At 42.6% G+C, this 19,202-nt stretch overlaps 1 protein-coding gene across 1 annotated transcript in view; it reads left to right on the top strand.

Moving 5' to 3' along the window:
* SLC4A9 (solute carrier family 4 member 9) overlaps positions 1-19,202 on the top strand; it is a 59,760-nt gene that overhangs the window by 14,227 nt on the left and 26,331 nt on the right. The window contains exons 3-13 of the mRNA XM_060774158.2: positions 44-196; positions 2,542-2,603; positions 4,454-4,611; positions 6,285-6,372; positions 6,925-7,079; positions 7,658-7,786; positions 8,981-9,155; positions 10,309-10,442; positions 11,150-11,421; positions 14,687-14,742; positions 17,641-17,835. Coding sequence (XP_060630141.2) covers positions 44-196; positions 2,542-2,603; positions 4,454-4,611; positions 6,285-6,372; positions 6,925-7,079; positions 7,658-7,786; positions 8,981-9,155; positions 10,309-10,442; positions 11,150-11,421; positions 14,687-14,742; positions 17,641-17,835 — 1,577 coding nt within the window. The remainder of the gene's footprint in view (positions 1-43; positions 197-2,541; positions 2,604-4,453; positions 4,612-6,284; positions 6,373-6,924; positions 7,080-7,657; positions 7,787-8,980; positions 9,156-10,308; positions 10,443-11,149; positions 11,422-14,686; positions 14,743-17,640; positions 17,836-19,202) is intronic.

Raw genomic sequence — 19,202 nt, 5'->3', positions numbered from 1 at the left:
GGGGATTTCTGTGTATTAATTTCTGTTCATTTGTTTGTTCAAGAGAAGATAATGGAGAACCAGATTGAGAACCACGCGCTCAGGCCAGAGCATTTGAACAAACTCGCCCACATATTGCTTCTGAGACCTCAACACCATACAACCAAATCTCAGCTGATGATGCTGGTGGAGATGGGTTCAGGCCCCTGCTGCTCTGGTATGTGACCATTGCGTTCCTTCCTTCTCTCACTTAAATCTCACTTGGATCAGACTAGAGAGGTTCAGCACTATGCTGATAGAGCACACAATCTCAGTGATAAGAGGGGCCAATTAAAGCCTGGAGCTAAGAACACATTCACCTTTGAAGGTGTAGTTTAGCACTGGTATACGGCAGATAAGTGGTAATATAGCAATAAAAAGAGGAATACCTATTTGGTGGAGCAGTCTGTTCAGCGCCTTCCAAGTCGGCCAGTTTTCTGTGTGCCCAGGGGGGAGTCTCTCATTTGGTATTAGCCATTGATTGAGGTTCTGGGTTTGAGCCTGCCACTTTTGGACTCTTGCTTGCTGAGGTGTTCCAGCGAGTGTCTCTGTAGATCTAAGAAAACTATTTCTTGATTTAAGTCGTTGACGTGCTGGCTGATACCCAAACAAGGGATGAGCTGGAGATGTCACTTGGAGACCACTGATCTAAGGTGCTATTCTGTCCTGGGGTTGCCAGAATCTGGCCCTGCGTCTCCAGTTTTCAGAGGCCAAAAACAAGGGTGCAAAAGATACAGCTCCAGGCAAGAAGGAAGAGCTGTATGCTAATCTCCAGATCACTTATAGACAAGCAGACAGCTAAAGTTTCCAAGACTTAATTGACTGGTTGCTACCACTTCCAAAGACTCTCCAGGGACCAAAGTATTTACTTAGCTAGCTTTCTTCTGCCTTCCCAGTCGTTGTGGTACCAGGGCTCCAGACCCACTCTATTTGGCATTTACTTTATGTCTAGAAGCAAGTAGATTACCGTATTTATCGCATAATAGTCGCATAATGGTCACACACACCCTTTGGGGAAGGCCAAATCAGACTTTTGCTATTCCCTGCATAATCATCGCACCCTTTGTTCACTCGCCCTGGCAAGTGAACGAAGGGTGCGGCTGCCATTTTGGTGCTGTGGGGCTTGACTTGGTTCAAGCTAAGCCCCACTGCACCTAAACAGAAAGAAGATAGATGGTGTGTGTGTGAATTCACCCCGCCGCCCCCACACACAAACACACTTGTCCCTTTTGACAAGGGAACACAGTTGTGCAGGTGGGTGAACCATCACCCGCCGGCATGGGTACCTTTGAAGGTGCACCCACGTGGGTGGGTGAAGCATCACTGTGCAATTAAATACGGTACATTAAATCCTCCTTATTCCATGTTGCTGAGTACATGAGATAAAATAATTCCGCCAGGCAGGAAGCAGCCAGGCTTTGAAGCTGCAAGACCATTCAATGCTAATCAAAGTGGCCAGTTGCAACATTCACACCTGCCTCAAACAGACAAGAGTTCTTTCTCCCACCCTGGACATTCCACAGATATATAAACCTCACTTGCCTAGTTTCCAACAGACCTCACAACCTCTGAGGATGCCTACCATAGATGCGGGTGAAACGTTGGGAGAGAATGCTTCTGGAACATGGCCATAAAGCCCAGAAAAATCGCAGCAACCCAATATCCTCATTTAATCTTGACTTGAAAGAAGCCTTTAACTAAGAATTCGGCCTTAATTCTCAAACTCGAGAATATATTCTGTGTTCTTCCCCACTCTCTTTGTGCATATGAATTTTGATGACAGCCTGGGGACAACTGTGGATAGTATGTAATGTAATGACATCACCAGGGTTATCCTTGGATCTGAGATTTTGGCCAGGAAATCTGGAATCCTTGTATAATTCTGAACTGATAATACTACTGTACACACTTTCTTGGTGGAAGGTCTCTTTCATCTCAATGGGACTTACTTCTAGGCAGGAATGTAAGGATTGCATTGGTACACAAATCCTAGCATACCATCCAGTTTGCCCCTTATGTTGTGAAGTACAGCACAGCAAGAAATAACTGCACAATGAGTAGCGCCATTAATGGAACATTTCTGGAGTAAAAGAAATAGCAATCCAATCATAGCAAAGTGTTCAATAAATAAACCAAGCATTGTAATGCTGAATTAAGATGCATTAGCTAAGTGGCTAAGCCACACAGTAAGGTTCAGCAAAAATTCTGATGGCTCAGGAAGCCAGCAAGGCAGCATCAAGGTTGGCACAAGACAGTGGTCATTTTGGGCTGCAATACAGTTGGTGCTACATGAAAAGATTTTATGCACTGACCAGACCTCAGGAGACCCATCATAAGGTGTCTCGTTGAAGACAATTTCCTGGTTGGAGACTTTCTTCCTTTAAGAGGGCATTGTTCATGAATGATGATAAAGACTTCCAATGTTTGTAAGGACAAAGCTGAAAAAAGATTTGTGTGATCTCATATTAAGGAATAGTCTAGCATTTCTTCTTCGATTGATTTTTAAAAAATCTTCTGTTGCAGACAAAGTGAATAGCCGCACGGATGCAAAAAGTGAGATTTCAGAAATTCCTTTAAAGGAGCAGGTAAGTAACATTTGTTAAACACAGAAAGATGGAGTATATTGAAAAGTGCTCCCAAAGCTCTCAGGTCTTCACATTGGAGTCGCCGGTGGTGCAATGGGTTAAAGTCTTGTGCCAGCAGGACTGCTGACTGACAGGTCAGCAGTTCAAATCTGAGTAGAGCGGGGTGAGCTCCCTCTGTCAGCTTCAGTTCCTCATGCGGGGACATGAGAGAAGCCTCCCACAGGATGGTAAAACTTTAAACATCAGGGCATTCCCTCGGGAACGTCCTTGCAGATGGCCAATTCTCTCACACCAGAAGCAACTTGCAGTTTTTCAAGTCACTCCTGACATGGAAAAAAAACTTTGTGGAACAATATTCTCTCTGTATTGTCGAAGGCTTTCATGGCTGGAATCACTGGGTTGTTATAGGTTTTTTGGGCTATATGACTATGTTCTAGAGCATTCTCTCCTGACATTTCGCCTGCATCTATGGCATGCACCCTTAGAGGTTTATTTATTCATTTACTTACTTACTGGAGCCCCTGGTGGTGCAGTAGGTTAAACCCCTGTGCCGGCAGGACTGAAGACCGACAGGTCACAGGTTCAAATCCAGGGAAGAGGCAGATGAGCTCCCTCTATCAGCTCCAGCTCCTCATACGGGGACATGAGAGAAGCCACCCACAAGGATGATAAAAACATCAAATCATCCGGGTGTCCCCTGGGCAACGTCCTTGCAGACGGCCAATTCTCTCACACCAGAAGCAACTTGCAGTTTCTCAAATCGCTCCTGACACGACAAAACAAAAGAAAACTTACTAATACTTACTTACTTACTTAGTTTATTTATTTATTTACTTTATTTATTTATTTGCTATATTTGTATACCGCCCCTCTCAGCCTTCCGGTGACTCTAGGCGGTTTACAAGGCAAAATCAAATTATCAATCTTATTTATTTATTTATTTATTTGCAATATTTGTATACCGCTTTTCTCACCCCAAGGGGGACTCAAGGCGGTTTACACATAAGTAATGGCAAAAATTCAATGCCAGTACAAACAATAACAATTATACACTACAATTAGACATAAATTAAATTTAAAAAATACATCCATGAGCAATAAAACAATAATTAAAACAATAAAACAGTCCCGTTTGTCGAATCGCCGTTCCAGTCATTGTCTTTCCGAAATGCTGCATACATTTACTTCTACTGCCCAAAGGTCTGGTCCCAAAACCATGATTTTAATTTTTTTCTAAAAGCCAGGAGAGAGGGAGCACATCTTACCTCATTTGGGAGTGTGTTCCATAGGCGGGGGGCCACAGCCGAGAAGGCCCTGTCTCTTGTCCCACAACCTCACAACATCTGAGGATGCTTTCCATAGATGCAGGCAAAACATCAGGAGAGAATGCTTCTAGAACATGGCCATACAGCCCGAAAAACCTACAACAACCCAATATTCTCTCTTATTGCAAGAATCCCTTTTGATCCTGTCTTATTCTCTCATCTTAGCTTTGGAAAATTATCCCTTCTTCTGTCAGCTCTGAAAATTTGATGAGACAAACAAATGATGCCCTTTATAATTAAACAGCAACAACAATCAAAAACATGTCTGTGGCATCATGAATGTGTATATACAATACACTGAAACACCAGCAAAGCCCTTGCACACTAATATCAATTCATTTTTTAATCCCCTCTTTGCCCCCATTTTCCTACAGCAATGCAATATTTGAGTTTGGATGTTGCATTCTCGTTGCTACAATAGGTGTTGTCTGTTTTAAAACAAAATGTCCAATCCATTTTAAAAAGAGTGTTTGGCAGGGAAAAGTTCACTTCCCAGAACTATTCAGTCACTTTCTTTCACTGCAGCTCAAAAATAAGTTCAAGAAGAAGATTCCAGCTGGGACTGAAGTGGCCAACATTCTTGTAGGAGAAGCCAGCTTTCTGGAGAAGCCCTTCATTGCTTTTGTGCGCCTGCAGCAGTCGGTGCTCCTTGGAAACCTGACAGAGGTTGCTTTTCCCAGCAGGTAATCAGCACGTGGGCAGGCAAGCAAGCAGGCTGGTCATGGGACGTCTAACAGAACAGTAGATGTCCTGCCAGGATGCTGGAGGGAAGCAAATGTCCTGCCGTTCTTAGAATCAGGTTGCCATTGCAAATTAAATACATTGTCGGTGTTCTGGTGCAGAATGGGTGGCTACATTCTTCTCTACCCCATCTCCACTACTGCGCAGGCTTTCATGCTGCAGAGGAAAAAGATGGCGACAGGCCTGAATTACTTGCACTAAGGCATGGATATGTAAAAGTAAAGGTTTCTCCTGACAAGCCTAGTCGTGTCCGACTCTGGAGTGTGGTGCTCGTCTCCATTTCTAAGCCGAAGACACCACCAAGGTCATGTGGCTGGCATGACTGCATGGAGCGCCGTTACCTTCCCGCAGAAGCGTTACCTATTCATCTACTCATACTTGCAAATTTTTGAACTGCTAGGTTGTCAGAAACTGGGCCTAACAGCGGGAGCTCACCCTACTCCCTGGATTCGAATCACCAACCTTTCAGTCAGCAGCTCGGTGGTTTAACCCACTGTGCCACCAGGGATACCTATTAGTATTTTTAGCATAACAACTACAAAGTGCCTAGGTGCAATGGAGTAAACTGCTGAACTGTTGAAATTGCTGACCAGAAGGTTGGCAGTTCAAATCCGCGGGACAGGGTGAACTCTGGTTGTTAGCTTGAGCTTCTGGCAATCTAGTAGTTCAAAAACATGCAAATGTGAGTAGATCAATAGGTACCGCCTTGGCAGGAAGATAAATGGTGCTCCATACAGTCATACCAGCCACATGACCTAGGAGGTGTCTATGGGCAATGCAGGTTCTTCGGCTTAGAAATGGGGATGGGCACCACCACCCCAGAGCTGGAAGGGGAAACCTTTACCTTTATCTGTGTTTGGTTGTTTCTAGGCACTGAATGTTTGCCTTTGTGTTTGTGTATGCTGGAATCCACCCTGAGTTGCCTTGGAGAGATAGGGTGGAATACAAATAAATTATTATTATTATTATTATTATTATTATTATTATTATTGGAAGAGGTGTTGAAATTAGTTCACTGGCTTCAATGAGGCCACCATTCTGATCATTTTGAAATATCTCCCTCAATATGTGTGAAGTATAGCTTTTGAGCTGAGCAGATATCATTTTGACCATCCTTAGGGAGAGTACAGCTAGCCGAGGCAAGCCCTCATTACTGTGTGTAGGCTAAAGAGGACCCAATCCATCTCTGTCAGACCTTGGCCAAGTGCTGAGCCAGGCACATTTGGTTAAGACAGAGACAGAAAACAGGAGGGGAACTTCATTTCAGAACCAAATGAGAAACAGCACGCAAAATCATAACTGGTAGTCAGATTCCAGATCAAGAAGGCCAAAGCAAAAGATTGGATCCCATGCTGTGAACCAATCCTAAAATGTCTAGAGCGAGCTAGATCTGACTTGGTTCTTCAGGTCATTTGTTCCAGGTCAGTAGCCTTGCAGGAGACTAAAGGTTGGGTCTTCAGCCTAATTGGTATCCTGATTCCTGCAAGATAAAGGTTCCAGGTAAAAGTCCCCAGTGCCAACATCTACTTAGCTAAGGATGGGATTAGTAGCATCAATCACTTGTTCACTTTTGGCAGCAGTGAATACACCCATGCTCTTCTGTGGCCCTGTCTAGGTTCCTCTTCATCCTATTGGGTCCAAGAGCCAAAATGAAGGCCTATCATGAAATTGGCAGAGCTGTGGCTACTCTCCTGACAGATGAGGTGAGTTTTGAGTGTTAGTAGTGCATGGGGTACCAAAGCTTAGGGATAACCTAGTCCTGTCAAAGCTGGAGGAACCATGAAAATGTGACAAATAACCCAAAGATTTATTCACTCTCCCAACAGGCAAGAGTCAGGAAGGGAAATTCATCTATATGGCTATGCCCGTGTGGGCCTTTTCCACAGTCCTATTATAGCTGTATCCCACATTGCAGACCTTGTATTGACCACAAAGTTAGAGTTGATTAGGAGTTGACAAAATGCAATTCTCCAGAAATTCCTGAATTGCAACTATTACCATTGTTCACAATTAGCTATATGCTGTTTAGGACTAATGAGAGTTTCAATCCAACAACATCTGAAGGCCCACACATTCCTCACTCCTGAACAATGTCAGGTTCTGCAAGATTCTCTCTAACTTTTGTATTCTATGGCAACCAAATACAAAGCAAGCCCTTGCCTTTCTCCTGAACATCATTCTCTGTTCAACAGAAAGCCTGAGGTTGTCTCTGCTTTCCTGAAGGCAGCACTGGAACTAACCCTATTCTCTTACAGCTTTTTCAGAGAGTTGCCAGGAAAGCAAGTGGCAGAGGAGATCTCATCGCAGGAATTGATGAGTTTATGGATGAGCTGACTGTCTTACCTCCTGGAAAATGGGACCCAACCACCCGAATTGCTCCCCCCAAATGCTTACCTTCACCACAGAAGAGGTATCTATGGAGTGGAATTGGTAATGAGAGGACACTGCTGAAATACTGGTCAATCTGATATCATTTCCTTGACTAGAAATCTGCAGGGAAAGGCCTGTAGAATTGGATATTTCTTCCAGATGTCACAAACCAATCTATTTTATTTTTGTAAGAACTTGTATCAAGATGACTACTTGGGGCATATGACAGAAGCCCATTCATTGTTCATGGCAGATATACACAACCTCTATCCCTCCAGGTGTTTTGGACTTCAGAATTCCTGACAATTAGACAATCTAGCTATGGATTCTGGGAATAAAAGTTCCAAACATCTGAAGAGCCAAAGGTTGTGCAGGCTTAATTTATAATGTGGTTTCTAGAGATTTTAATTCAATATAGCATAGTTTGTGCTCAGTTGTTGAGCTTTCCCAGTATTTCAGTCATCTCCAAAAACTGTTGGAAGCACTAGTTGTGGTTTTGGGAATGACTGGAGTCTGACAGTAGCATAGGAACGGTAGGTTCAGCTGAGGATGAATAGATGGCTACTCATTTCTACACAAGGACAGATCTACTTTTAAATGCATCGCTTTGCTTTCCAGGCTCTCCTTACACCTCCGTGAATGGAGTCCTCACTCTAATGGGAACAAATCTATGATGGATGACCGGCATGGCCATGGTCATGGCCATGGCCACCAGCATGTCAGTGAGGAATTGAAGAGAACAGGACGGTAAACTTGACAGAGAGGGTTGCCTGGGAAGAATAAGAGGGATGTGCATTTCCTTGAAGTCCCTGAACTAATGAGAAATACAGAAGCTTGAAAAAAAAGTTAAATGGTCCATTAGGGCTTCAGTGCCCAGGAATCATGGATCGGTTTAATTAGTTGGAAATACTTTAGGTTGTGGGATCTTCTTTGTTGTTTATGAGAACTGAAAATTCGACCAGCCTTTAGGTTGTGGAATTTTCTTTGTTCTTTATGAGAATTGCAAATTCTACCAGCCTTTGCCAAGATGCAAAACATGCGGATTCCAGGGATTTGTATTCACAAACAAATTTACTTCTACTTTTCCACCAGCCTTGTTGATGTTATAAGCCTAATTTAGATACATAGATAGATAAATAAATAAATAAATAAATAAAGATATACGAGGGTTATCCGGAAAGTAAGGTTACAAGATTTTTTAAAAATACAAAGAATGACTATATTTTAATAAAACTTAACATGGATTGTCGCATAGGTATTACATTATTTTTCCACACAATCACCATTCAGTTCAATATATTTTGTCATCAGTGGGACAGGTTTTTGATGCCCGTGTCCTAGACGTTTCCCTCTGCTTTTTTCAGCCAGTTCATCACTTTGATTTTCACCTCCTTGTCATCAGAAAAGGAACACCCAGATGTTCCTTCAATTTAGCGAACAGATGATAGTCACTGGGTGTGAGATCAGGGTTGTAAGAGGGGTGGCTTAAACCAAATGATGTCAACAACTCTTGTGTTGCATGAGCGGTGTGCGAATGCACATTGTCATGAAGGAGACAGTCAGGAGGGAAACAGAATAAGGATGCTCATCTCTACCCTTCACCACAACGCCAGTTGATGAGCTACTGACGACTGGCACTGCTTGTTTGCTTCTGCTAGTTTCCCGCTACATAGCAGTGATACCAACTTCCCCTGTGAAAATTCCCTGTGATTGCTACGTGCCTTGTAACCTTACTTTCTGGATAACCCTCATAGATATAGGTATATAATTGTTAATATTGGGATTGGAAATCCTTGGTGATCTCCTGCAAATCATCTCTCCCACCCCATTCTGTTCTACCTTTTCCTTACAATAAAATAAAATTAAAAACAGGCCCTAAATTACCATATACAGTAAATTAAAACCATATATGGGATTAAGGAAGTTTTCCTTTTCTTACAGATTATTTGGAGGACTATTAAAGGATATCCAGAGGAAAGCTCCCTGGTACTGCAGTGATTTCTATGACGCCCTTAACATCCAGTGCTTTTCAGCCATCCTTTACATCTACTTGGCAACAGTTACCAATGCAATCACCTTTGGAGGAATGCTGGGGGATGCTACAGATAACATGCAGGTCTGTAAAGGAAATCCTCCTTGTAATACTCACCCTCCATTTGTGGATGCTACACTTCTCCTGCCTGTTCAGACTCAAGTTGCATCATCATCCCACACTAGACACACTTGGAGCAATAGCAAGCTGTGGCATTCTTGTGCCTCCAGTGTGGTGTGTACAAATGTTTGCATATGCATGCAAATAGAGAGGAAACTCATGCCCACTATCTCAGTGCTTGATGTCTATCTACCTGTTTCCCAAACCTGGGACGTAGGGCTTTATTGCATAAGGGAGGCAAACCAGCATTGAAGCAAGACAGTCACTTTTGGCAATATACGAGCCCACGGTAGCGCAATGGGTTAAACTCTTGTGGCGGCAGAACTGCGGACCGAAGGGTCAGCAGTTCAAATCTGGGGAGAGCAGGGTGAGCTCCCATCTGTTAGCTCCAGCTTCCCATGTGGGGACATGAGAGAAACCTCCCACAAGGATGGTAAAGCATCAAACATCTGGGCCTTGCAGATGGCCAATTCTTTCACACCAGAAGCGACTTGCAGTTTCTCAAGTTGCTCCTGACACACACAAAAAGAAACTGGCGATGGTCTCTATCACATGAAGCCATATGCATCACACTGTCTGTCTGCCTGTGATTAACCCATCCTCCACTATTGATGGACAAAACCATAAATAGCTGCCCATTTCATAATGTTTTCATGCAGTGGGGCAGTTCCACTTTTGCGCTGGTATGCCAATGCTGAAGTGATGTCAGGGACATGGGAATCTCCACTTCTCCTACTCTTTCTCTACTGGTAATTTTTTTTAAAAAATTCAGCAGCATTCAGCTTTTAAAATAATTATTAGTCATGGCTGGAATTGCAAAATAACTTTTAAAAATTGTTATTAAAATTGTTAAATAGCAAAAATTTGGGATGCAGGGTTATGAGCATATGCATAAATACTAGTGTGGGAACATGGCTTTGTGAACTGGTACCATTATGCACATGGAAATGGTGATATAATGAGGATGCTTATTTTTATCACTACTATCAGTGACTGCATGACTGCCATGGAATAGTAGCTTCGTGCAGTAAAGCCCTCAAGGTGGGATCAGTCAATTGACCACTGCCATGGAGCCCGCATTGAGCCAAAGAACCATTTCCTTCTTTCTGTGATTTAGGGTGTGCTGGAGAGTTTCCTGGGCACTGCTTTTGCTGGAGCATTTTTCTGCCTGTTTTCTGGCCAGCCTCTCACCATTCTGAGCAGCACCGGGCCTGTCCTTGTCTTTGAGAGACTCCTCTTTTCCTTTAGCAAGTAAGTAAGCCTTCACATTAGTCTGTGTTTACATTGTGTGAAAACCTGCATTATTCTTTTTCCTGAAACCCATGGAGATACTGGGTTGCTGTGAGTTTTCCGGACTGTATGGCCATGTTCCAGAAGCATTCTTTCCTGATGTTTCACCCACATCTATGGCAGGCATCCTCAGAAGTTGTGAGGTCTGTTCATAACTAGGCAAGTAAGGTTTATATATCTGTGGAATGTCCAGGGTGGAAGAAATAACTCTTGTCTGCTTGAGGCACGTGTGAATGTTGCAAATGGCCACCTTGGTTAGCACTGAATGGCCTTTCAGCTTCAAAGCCTGACTGATTCCTACCTGGGGTAATTTTTTGTTAGGAGGTATTAGCTGGCCCTGATTATTTCCTGTCTGGAATTCACCTTTTTTCAGTGTTTTGTTCTTTATATAGTTAATATATATATAGTTAATATCTCTTATCACCTTTGTGTAAATGTAAGGTGATAGGGATCAATAATTAGTGGGAAGTTTTCATTATGGATCTCCTATTGTATGGAGATGATCATTTAGCTTTTGAGGTGGTTGGACTGGGAATGTGACTTCTTATCATGAATATACCATGCTGCAATCTTAAGACAAGACTTTCAAGAGATTGATTAATTATCAATAGCTGTTTCTGGCCACTCAGTCTGTTCAAGCTACTCAGTCTGTTCCTCTTTCCTATCAGGGATTATAACCTGGATTACTTAGAATTCCGCCTTTGGATTGGCCTGTGGGTGGCCTTTTTTGGCCTTATCCTGGTGGCAACGGAAGCCAGTTATTTGGTGCAGTATTTCACACGCTTTACAGAGGAAGGCTTTTGTGCCCTCATTAGCTTCATTTTCATCTACGATGCTATTAAGAAGATGCTGTCTCTAGTGGAACATTACCCGGTGAATTGGGACTACAAGATCAATGACGTTACCTTGTACAGCTGCAGCTGCCAGATGCCAGAGGCAGGTAAAATGCTGTTGTGATGGCTGGATTAGAGTGGCAGGAGACCTCCAGATCTCCAACATAGCTTTTAGAGTAATTTTTATCCACTGAAACATTTGTACATATTATTATTATTATTATTATTATTAATAATAATAATAATAATAAAACTTTATTTGTATTCTGCCCTCTCTCCCCAAGGGGATTCAAGGTGGATTCCAACATACAATGGTAAACATGCAATGCCTACATAAAACAAACAAATATTGACATAAAATCCCAGAAAAAAACCTCCAAAGAAGAAGCTGCCACTGCTCTCTGAGGCAGAGAGTTCCACTGACAAACAGCTCATACGGTAAGGAAGTTCTTCCTAATGTCCAGGTGAAATCTCCTTTCCTGTAATTTGAACCCATTTGAACCCTAGTTTCAAGGACAGCAGAAAACAAGTCTGCTCCCTCTTCCTTATGACATCCTTTCATATATTTCTACATGGCTATCATGTCTCCTCTCAACCTTCTCTTTTGCAGTATAAACATACCCAGTTATTCTATCAAATACATAGGTGGCTAAGAGAATGATACCTTTGGTGTCTGGTAGTTTTGTGCACAACATTATTAAATGCATTGTGTATAAAATTACCTTCAGGCAATGTTTCATATAACTTTTATATGAAACATACATTAATTTCATATTAAGACTTGCGTCTCATCTTCAAAATAATGCATATATTCAAATGTAGGTATTCCAAAATTCAAAAATATTTGTGATCCCAAATATTTGGGATTGAAAGGAGACATGATGGCGATGTATAAATATGTGAGGGGAAGTCATAGGGAGGAGGGGGCAAGCTTGCTTTCTGCTGCCCTGGAGATTAGGACGTGGAATGGCTTCAAACTATGAGAAAGGAGATTCCACCTGAACATGAAGAAGAACTTCCTAGAAGTAAGAGCTGTTGAGCAGTGGAAATCTCTGCCCCGGAGTGTGGTGGAGGCTCCTTCTTTGGAGGCTCTTAAACAGAGGCTGGATGGCCATCTGTTGGGGGTGTTTTGAATGCGATTGTCCTGTTTCTTGGCAAGGTGTTAGACTGGATGGCCCATGGGTCTCTTCCAACTCTATGATTCTATGATTCTGATTTCGAATAAGGGATACTCAACCTCTGTCTTATGTTCTAACCCAGGGGTCCTCAAAGTAAGGCCCGGGAGCCAGATACAGCCCTCCAAGGTCATTTACCCGGCCCTCGCTCAGAGTCAACCTAAGTCTGAAATGACTTGAAAGCAAACAACAACAACAATCCTATCTCATCAATCAAAAGCAGGCCCACACTTCCCATTGAAATACTAATAAGTTTATATTTGTTAAAATTGTTCTTAATTTTAATTACTCTATTGTTTTAAGTGTTTTTGCACTACAAATAAGATCTGTGCAGTGTGCATAGGAATTCATTTAAGTTTTTTTTCAAATTATAATCCGGCCCTCCAACAGTTTGAGGTACTGTGATCTGGGCCTCTGTTTAAAAAGTTTTGAGGACCCCTGTTTTGAGAACCCGTCATAGGAGATTAAGATCTTCCAAGGAGGCCTTGCTCTCTGTCCCACCATTGTCAGAGGCGCGATTGGTGGTGACAAGAGACAGGGCCTTCTCGGTGATTGCCCCCCCAGCTATGGAACTTCCTTTCTGCTGAGATCACATTGACCCCTCTTCCTGTCCTTTAGAAGGATGTTAAAGCGTGACTTTGGGACAAAGCTTTCGGGACAGTGCAATAAAGCAGCGTTACCTTACCAGGCCAATTATATTAGACACAGATGATCAAGACGGTTTTAAGCAGTGTATTTTAATACTGAGACAAATGTTTTTAATGTTTATGTATGCATATAATGAATTCTTGTCCCAGCATTGTGCCGTGCTCCGCCCTGAGTCCCTTTCGGGGCGAGAAGGGCGGAATATAAATGTTTTAAATAAATAAATAGCCTCCAGAATAAGAAAAGCATTAAATAGAAATAGCACAGTGTAAAAGATGTCAGTAGCATAGAATGTAAACATCAACAGAGCTATTCAAATCCTCAACAAGAAAAAACAACTCCCACCCCTATCCCCCCTCAACTCCTTTAGTGCTAATTCTGGAAAAAATACAAAGGTCACACATGCAAAATCTCAATCACATAATATATAATAGTCTGGGAGAACTTTAATGTTGCAAGATAGCCTCCAAAATGCAACACAGATGCATGTCAGATGTGGCTGGAGAGTGGGTCCCCACTATGTCTTCTTCAGTAGACACTAAGTGCTCCAAATTATTTCTAATGGGGAAATAATTTGGAGCAGCATTCTTGCAACCCATTTTTGTATTTTCTCTAAGGCACTCAGGCTGGTTTAGCAGTGGCTCCTGCAAACTTTGGCCCCTTTCACACAGCTGTATAAAATCCACATTGGACTGGATTATATAGCAATGTGGACTCAAATAATCAAGTTCAAAGCAGATATTGTGGATTATCTGCCTTGATATTCTGGGTTATATGGCTGTGGGGGAAAGGGCCCTGTGGCCTCTTCTGAACAGCCATATAAAATCCAGATTATCTGCTTTGAACTGGAATATATGTCAGTGTAGAAGGGGCCTGTGTTGACAAGGCAGCCTAAAAGCAGTCTCCCATCTGACTGGTGCCAACTGGAAGTGTTACAAGGGATCACCCACTCTCCTGAACAGCCTGCTTGGGTCTGAACCAGAATTTGATACGATCCTGCCAGAATATGTCAATTTAGTGTTTGGCATTTTGTTGTCAGGTACAGGAATTAATTAATTTTCCACAAAGGCCTCTCTATGTTTCTTTCATCATTGTACCACCTTTCCCCCTTAACAGTCAGTATTATGTGGGAGTGTGAAATAGGGTCAGTAAATATGGATATTCTATATGAGCAAGATTGCATCGTTTCTATCAGTTTGTGCTTGTTGTTATAATAGGTGTTACTGTTCTGACTTGCATTTTGTTTATGGAAAATCAATAAAAACTAATGTTTCCACTTTCCATTTAAAAACAGACCAGCCTCCAACTTAAACACCTCTAGTGAATTAGATGAAAATCTAATGCAGGCTTGTGTCTTACAACCCCGACAGGAAGGTGCCCATAACCCTGTTACATTTCATTGTCAATACCTGTGTGGAGTGTGAAAGAGTGTCGCATCTCAGCTCTCAGTTGCTTTAGGTTGCAGTGGATCTGAACAGTGGACTAAAGTGAAAAAGTGATCAGACTGAGTTTCTCTGCTTTTTCTTCCTCCTTCTTTCTCTTTTTCTCCCAGGCAACTTTTCTCTTTTGAACAAGACACTGTTCCCAGCCATTAGCAGCTCTGGAGAGGTAAGAAATGAAAAAAAAATCGTTGTTATACATTTACAATTACAGTGTCCTCATTCCCCTTCACTGTGATGGATGCATCCTGTGAAGTTCTGCAGTTTGTTGATGGAAGAGGCATCAAAGCTCTGTACCATTCATAGAATCATAAAGTTGGAAGAGACTTTGTGGGCCACGCAGTCCAACCTCCTGCCAAGAAGGAGGAAAATTGCATTTAAAGCACCCCCAACAAATTATTTGTTTGTTTGTTTGTTTGTTTGTTTGTTTACAGTAGTTATATTCTGCCCTTCTCACCCCACAGGGGACTCAGGGCGGATCACAATGCACATATACATGGCAAAAATTCAATGCCATAGACACACAACATATATATAGGAGCCCCCCCCCCCCCCCCCCCGGTGGCGCAGTGGGCTAAACCCCTGTGCCGGCAGGACTGAAGACCAACAGCTCGCAGGTTTGAATCCGGGGAGAGGCGGATGAGCTCACTCTATCAGCTCCAGCTTCTCATGCGGGGACATGAGAGAAGCCTCCCACAAGGATGATAAAAACATCAAATCATGCAGGAGTCCCCTGGGCAACGTCCTTGCAGATGGCCAATTCTCTCACACCAGAAGTGACTTGCAGTTTCTCAAGTCACTCCTGGCACGACAAAAAAACCCCAACAACATATATAAACAGACACACAGAGGCTGTTTAACATTCCAGCTTCATGAGGGTATTCTTTGAATTCTGGCCACTGGGAGAGCTGTTGCTTCATCATCCACTTGTGACACAGATGGAGTACTTTCTCATTCTTTTGCACGCTGCTGGATATTTTTTTATGGCATCATAAATTAGTTAAATTAGCCTCCCTGCAAAAGCGGTACCTAAATTTCCTACTTGACAGAGTCAAAGGTCGACAGCAAGCTAGACAAATGATTGAGAGCTTACTCCGACCCAACCCGGACTGGCTTTGAACTCATGACCTTTCAGTCAGTAATGATTTTAATGTAGCTGACTTCCAACCAGCTGCGCCACAACCCGGTCATCCAGCCTCTGTTTAAAATGTTAAGATGGCCAACCAGCCTCTGTTTAAAAGCTTCCAAAGAAGGAGCCTCCACCACACTGCAGGACAGAGCTCTCACAGTTAGGAAGTTCTTCGTAATGTTCAGGTAGAATCTCCTTTCCTGTAGACACCTCCAAGGTCATGTGGCCAGCATGACTGCATGGATATATATCCTGCCCCCCCCCCCCCCCCCCAGTAGGACTCAGGGCAGCTTACAACAGAAGAACACAATATAGATAATAATAAACATATAACCAAATCAAACATTGAACTCACACAATAATATAAACATATGAAATACCATGACATATTATAAAATTCAGAAGGACAACACCAATAAGAAAAAGTATGTAACAGATAAAACATGTACTGAGATTAAAAGGATTACAAAACCGATCCTTCTTAATAAAACAGTTGGTCATGGGGGTTCTGTGTGAGAAGTTTGTCCCAATTGTCCCAATTCTGTGTGAGAAGTTTGTCCCAATTCAATTGGGGGTTCAGAATACTCTTTGATTGTAGATGAACTATAAATTCCAGTAACTACAACTCCCAAATATCAAGGTCTAGTTCCCCTATACTCCATCTGTGTTCATATTTGGGCATATGGAATATTTGTGTCACGTTTGGTCAAGATTCATCATTGTTTGAGTCCACTGTGCTCTCTGGATGTAGGTGAACTACAACTCCCAAACACAAGGTCAATGCCCACCAAACCCTTCTAGTGTTTTCTGTTGGTCATGGGAGTCCTGTGTGTCACTTTTGGTTCAATTCCATCATTGGTGGAATGTAGAATGCTATTTGATTGTAGGTGAACTATAAATCCCAAGAACTACAACTCCCAAATAAAAAAAAAAAAATTGAGTGAAGGACATACATTGGATTGTTAGGTATATGCTGTCCAAATTTGGTGTCAATTTGCTCACATTACATTTTTATTTATATATATTTATTTAAGGCCTTTCTACCATGCCTTTCTCTACCCTGGAGGGGACTCAAGGTGGCTTTCAAGTAGGCAACCATATGAAGCTATAGGATATGTAAAATTACAATGTGGTGAAATCTTCTAAACAGGGGCATGGACAGCAAAAGAAACACCACAGGGGGTCTGGTGCTATTCAAAACTTGTGTGCGTGTCTGTGTGTGTGTAGATCGAGATAGATAGATAGATAGATAGATAGATAGATAGATAGATAGAGTTACACTTTAAAATGTACCTGTTCTGACTTACAAACAAATTCATCTTAAGAACAAATCTAGGGCCCTTCCAGACAGGCCGTATATCCCAGGATCTGATCCGAGGTTTTCAGTTTGTCCCAGATTATCTGGCAGTGTGGACTCATGTAATCCAGTTTAATGCAGAAAACCTGGGCTCAGACACTGGGATACAGGGCCTGCTTGGAAGGGCCCCGACAGAACCTATCTTGTTTGTAACTTGGGAACTGCCTATACTCCTCTTTCTCTGTCTTGGTGTGGTCTGGCATGTGTTTTATGAGCATCTAGCTTGCTTGGCAGAGAAGTTCTCCAGAAAAGCAACCAAGTTATAACATCAAGTGGCACTGTGCCCTCACCCTTCTTCCTCCTCATGTTGGGCTCCTGACATCCTCCTCTCATCTCCAAGGACACAGGGAGTTTCAGCATATATAAAAGCTTGGCTCTCCCCTAGGAAGAAAAACACGAACTAGCTCTTAAAACGTATCACTCATTCCATCTGAACCAGTTTCACAAAACTTGTTTGCCCTATTCTGTCTTGGCTCACAGTATCGTATTCTGTCACAACAATTTCCCCCTCGTTTCCTTCAGGCCGGCAGTGCTTTCTTGCTAATTCTCTGGCATTTCTTCCTTCCTTTCTTTCGCCACAGCCCTTGGACTTGGAGCCTGGGAACTGGTCCCTGCTGACCAAGAAACAATGTGTGCAACTCGGAGGCCACCTGGCGGGCAACAGCTGCAGTTTTGTGCCTGACGTCACCTTCATGTCCTTCATTCTGTTCCTAGGGACCTTCCTCTGCTCCCTCATCCTGAAGAACTTCAAGTCAAGCCGCTATTTCCCCACAACTGTGAGTACTGAGTACCTCCCACGCCCATCTATTTGCTGTTTGTCACAGAGGCGATTTTTATATTTTTAAAAAATAGAAAACAAAGAATATTGTTGGATAAACCTTTTTTGACCCTAATAAATGTGCTCGTCTTTAAAACTGCCACAAGACACAACAGTCCACATTTGTTGGTGGGTTGTTGTTTTGTGGTTCAATGGACAAATACAGGTACACCCATAGGTATTATTTTAATATCTATTTTATTATTGTGAGCCACCTACATATTAGAAATGGGAATTTGGGGAAAATGCCCAAAAGCAAACAATGAAAGGATTTTTGCATTCCTGCATTCCTGATCTGCTTGTCATCTCTCCACACTGGTTCATGCTCATGCTTTCTCACAGGGAGAAATAGCAACAAGTGCAACAACTATTTGCTCCATGATCATAATAATAATAATAATAATAATAATAATAATAATAATAACAACAACATTTTATTTATATACCACCCTATCTCCCCTAAAAGTGGCTGCAATTATAAATTGAAACTTATGCCCCTAGTGGCACAGTGGGCTAAAGCACTGAGGTGCTGAACTTGCTGATCGAAAGATCACAGGTTCGAATCTGGGGAACGGCATGAGCTCCTGCTGTTAGCCCCAGCTTCTGCCAACCTAGCAAAACATGAAAATGTGAGTAGATCAATAGGTAGGTACTGCTCTGGCGGGAAGATAAGAGTGCGACATGAAGTCATGCTGACCACATGATCTTGGAGGCATCTATGGACAACACTGGCTCTTCGGCTTAGAAATGGAGATAAGCACCAACCTCCAGAGTCAGACACAACTGGACTTAATGTCAGGGGAAAACCTTTACCTTTAGTATGCAAAAAGGTGGTTCTCCACATGCAAAACTAGTGGGAATGTAAGGCCAAAAAGCCAAAAGTGGCAAAGGATTTTTTTTAAAGATTGAAACTGACAAATGGTTAGAACAGGGGTCCTCAAACTTTTAAAGCAGAGATTCACGTTGGGAGGCCAAACTATAGACTTTAAGGCAACCCTATCACAGAGTCTTCTCATCAAGATTTATTCAAAAAGGATTTGCCTTTCTCTCCCTCTGAGACTGAGAGTGTGACTTGCCTAAAGTTACCCAGTGGGTTCAGAGTCACAGTCCAAGGACCTCATCATATGTGCTGCTGGAATTGTCATGGATCATGGCGAATTCAGTGGTGCCTGGTGTGTGGAGAATGTCGCCCTATGCCCTGAATTGCCTGACTTACCCCAGGCCCCATCCCATGGTGGGAAGCAACATATGCTAGTTCCTCTTTATTTTTGCAAAAGAGCCCCACCAGAAGTAGATGTACGTCACAGGATGGGAGCCAGTGGGCTC

This window comes from Anolis sagrei, chromosome 4, assembly GCF_037176765.1.
Source record: "Anolis sagrei isolate rAnoSag1 chromosome 4, rAnoSag1.mat, whole genome shotgun sequence".
NCBI classification, from domain to species: Eukaryota; Metazoa; Chordata; class Lepidosauria; order Squamata; family Dactyloidae; genus Anolis; species Anolis sagrei.
This window is presented reverse-complemented; position numbering and strand designations above follow the sequence as displayed.